The sequence below is a fragment of the Pteropus alecto genome, unplaced genomic scaffold (assembly GCF_000325575.1).
Source record: "Pteropus alecto unplaced genomic scaffold, ASM32557v1 scaffold117, whole genome shotgun sequence".
Lineage (NCBI taxonomy): Eukaryota > Metazoa > Chordata > Mammalia > Chiroptera > Pteropodidae > Pteropus > Pteropus alecto.
The window spans coordinates 1161081-1162834 of record NW_006440642.1 but is presented as its reverse complement, the minus strand read 5'-3'; the positions used below and the strand labels follow the sequence as shown (position 1 = coordinate 1162834).

General features: G+C 42.4%; 1 protein-coding gene across 1 annotated transcript in view; it reads right to left on the bottom strand.

Moving 5' to 3' along the window:
* The window catches only part of KCMF1 (potassium channel modulatory factor 1), a 62235-nt gene extending 60821 nt beyond the window's left edge, over positions 1-1414 (bottom strand). Inside the window, exon 1 of the mRNA XM_015593868.2 lies at positions 1393-1414. Coding sequence (XP_015449354.1) covers positions 1393-1399 — 7 coding nt within the window. The 5' untranslated portion in view covers positions 1400-1414. The remainder of the gene's footprint in view (positions 1-1392) is intronic.
* Positions 1415-1754: the final 340 nt, after the last annotated feature.

The window sequence follows — 1754 nt, the reverse complement described above, 5'->3', positions numbered from 1 at the left end:
GCTGATGAAAATAATGAACTATTTCACAAAACATGTATATAATTAAACGTGATTCTTAATGAGACTGCCATTACTGCCTTAGGCCCAAAGACTAAACCCTTAAAAGACAATCACTTGTCAAATATTGTACTGTAAGTCTTCAACTGATGTATTACAGGAATGTTCTTTTTTTCAGAAACATCTGGAGTTATATAAGTTACCAGAAAAGGTGTGCTATTAACATTCTAAGATTCAGTGATATTCAATTAACTAAAAGGTAATGTCAGTTTCAAAACCACATGCCTTTCCACAGGACCAAGTCAGAGAAAATGGGCTTAAATTACAGAATTTGTTACATTCAAGAATACCAGCACTGTAGGATTTTAATTATTCTAAAAGATTACTGAAGGTAAAGGAATCTTTCAAGGATATCATTCAATTAGAATACTCAGTCTGAAACTATCTGGATGTTTTCTTGAGACAAGGAGTATGGGCCTCAAACATCCCTCTTCCACTGCTATAATTCTGTAATTTTAACCCTCTTATGAGTAAGAGGGCCTGCAGCCATTGTTCACGTTAATTTTGTCTAGAAGGTGGTCAAAGCACACACAACTAGAATCTAAGATAAAATTTAATAACCCAAATTAAAATTTGATTATAACTTTATTAACAATTTCTTTTAAATTACAGAGATAGGGAATATATTTCTGTTAAGTAGGGAAAAATGGGAAAATAGGCATTGTTTCAAAATGTTTCTATGAGGCTAAGTACCTTACTCTTTCAAAATGTCCACACTTGTACACAGTAAGTGAAGAAAATACATATTTCCTATCCGTTTTGACCTTTAAGATACAGAATCCTTGAACACAGAATAGTCTTTGAATCAATCCCAACACCGCAATTAGTAATGTAAATTCTGATACTTGCTCCAAATATAATTTTAATCAATGTGAGTTTTTCAACCTGAAAATTCTAGGGCCTGTATTTCTCTAAGAATACTCTTCCAACAGTGTGAAGCACACACTAATCTGACTCACTAAACTTTCTCTGCTCCTACATCACCTACACAAGATTTTAAAATCAAGAGTACACAACACTTTCAAGCCACTTCAACAATCTTGCATTAACCTAACCAGGATAGTTTTCGCCAAGTCTCTTAATACATTTTATTTAAAGACCTGTAACAGTGAAACAAAGAAAATAACCCCCTCCCCCTTTTCTAAACCATATGGCAGTAAACTGAAGTTAACTTATTTTTTAACAGCTCAACGCCTATACATGAGCCCTAAACATTTTTCTCTTTGTGCCCTGGGAATGGGCTAGAGCTGTCCGCCTATCTGCAACTGTACCTGAATCATGTTTGTAAGTCACAAAACCTAGTTCAAAAAGACCCGGGCCATTAAAAGAGCTCACCAGTCATTTACCAGAGCCTGGTTTTAGGTAGGTGGTGCATGCCAGGCGAGGGGCCCGCGGCTGGCCAGGAGCGAGTCTGCTCCAACCAGGTGACGGAGCAGGGAGTTTACTCGCCGCGTCCGGGCCGGATCCGCCCCGGGAACTTGGTTACCCGAGCCCAGGGACGCGCCGAGGCCTAGCCGCGAGGCCGGGCGGCGGGGGCTTCCCGTTCCCCGACCGCAGAGCCTTCCCGCCCGCCCCGCGGTCGCCCCTAGGCAAGGGCACTCGCCGTCGTCTCCTGGCGACTGGACGCACCGCCGGGTCCCAGGCCGGCTCCTCGGTCTCCTGCCGTCGCCTGTGGCCCCGCTCGCCAGCCTCGCCGG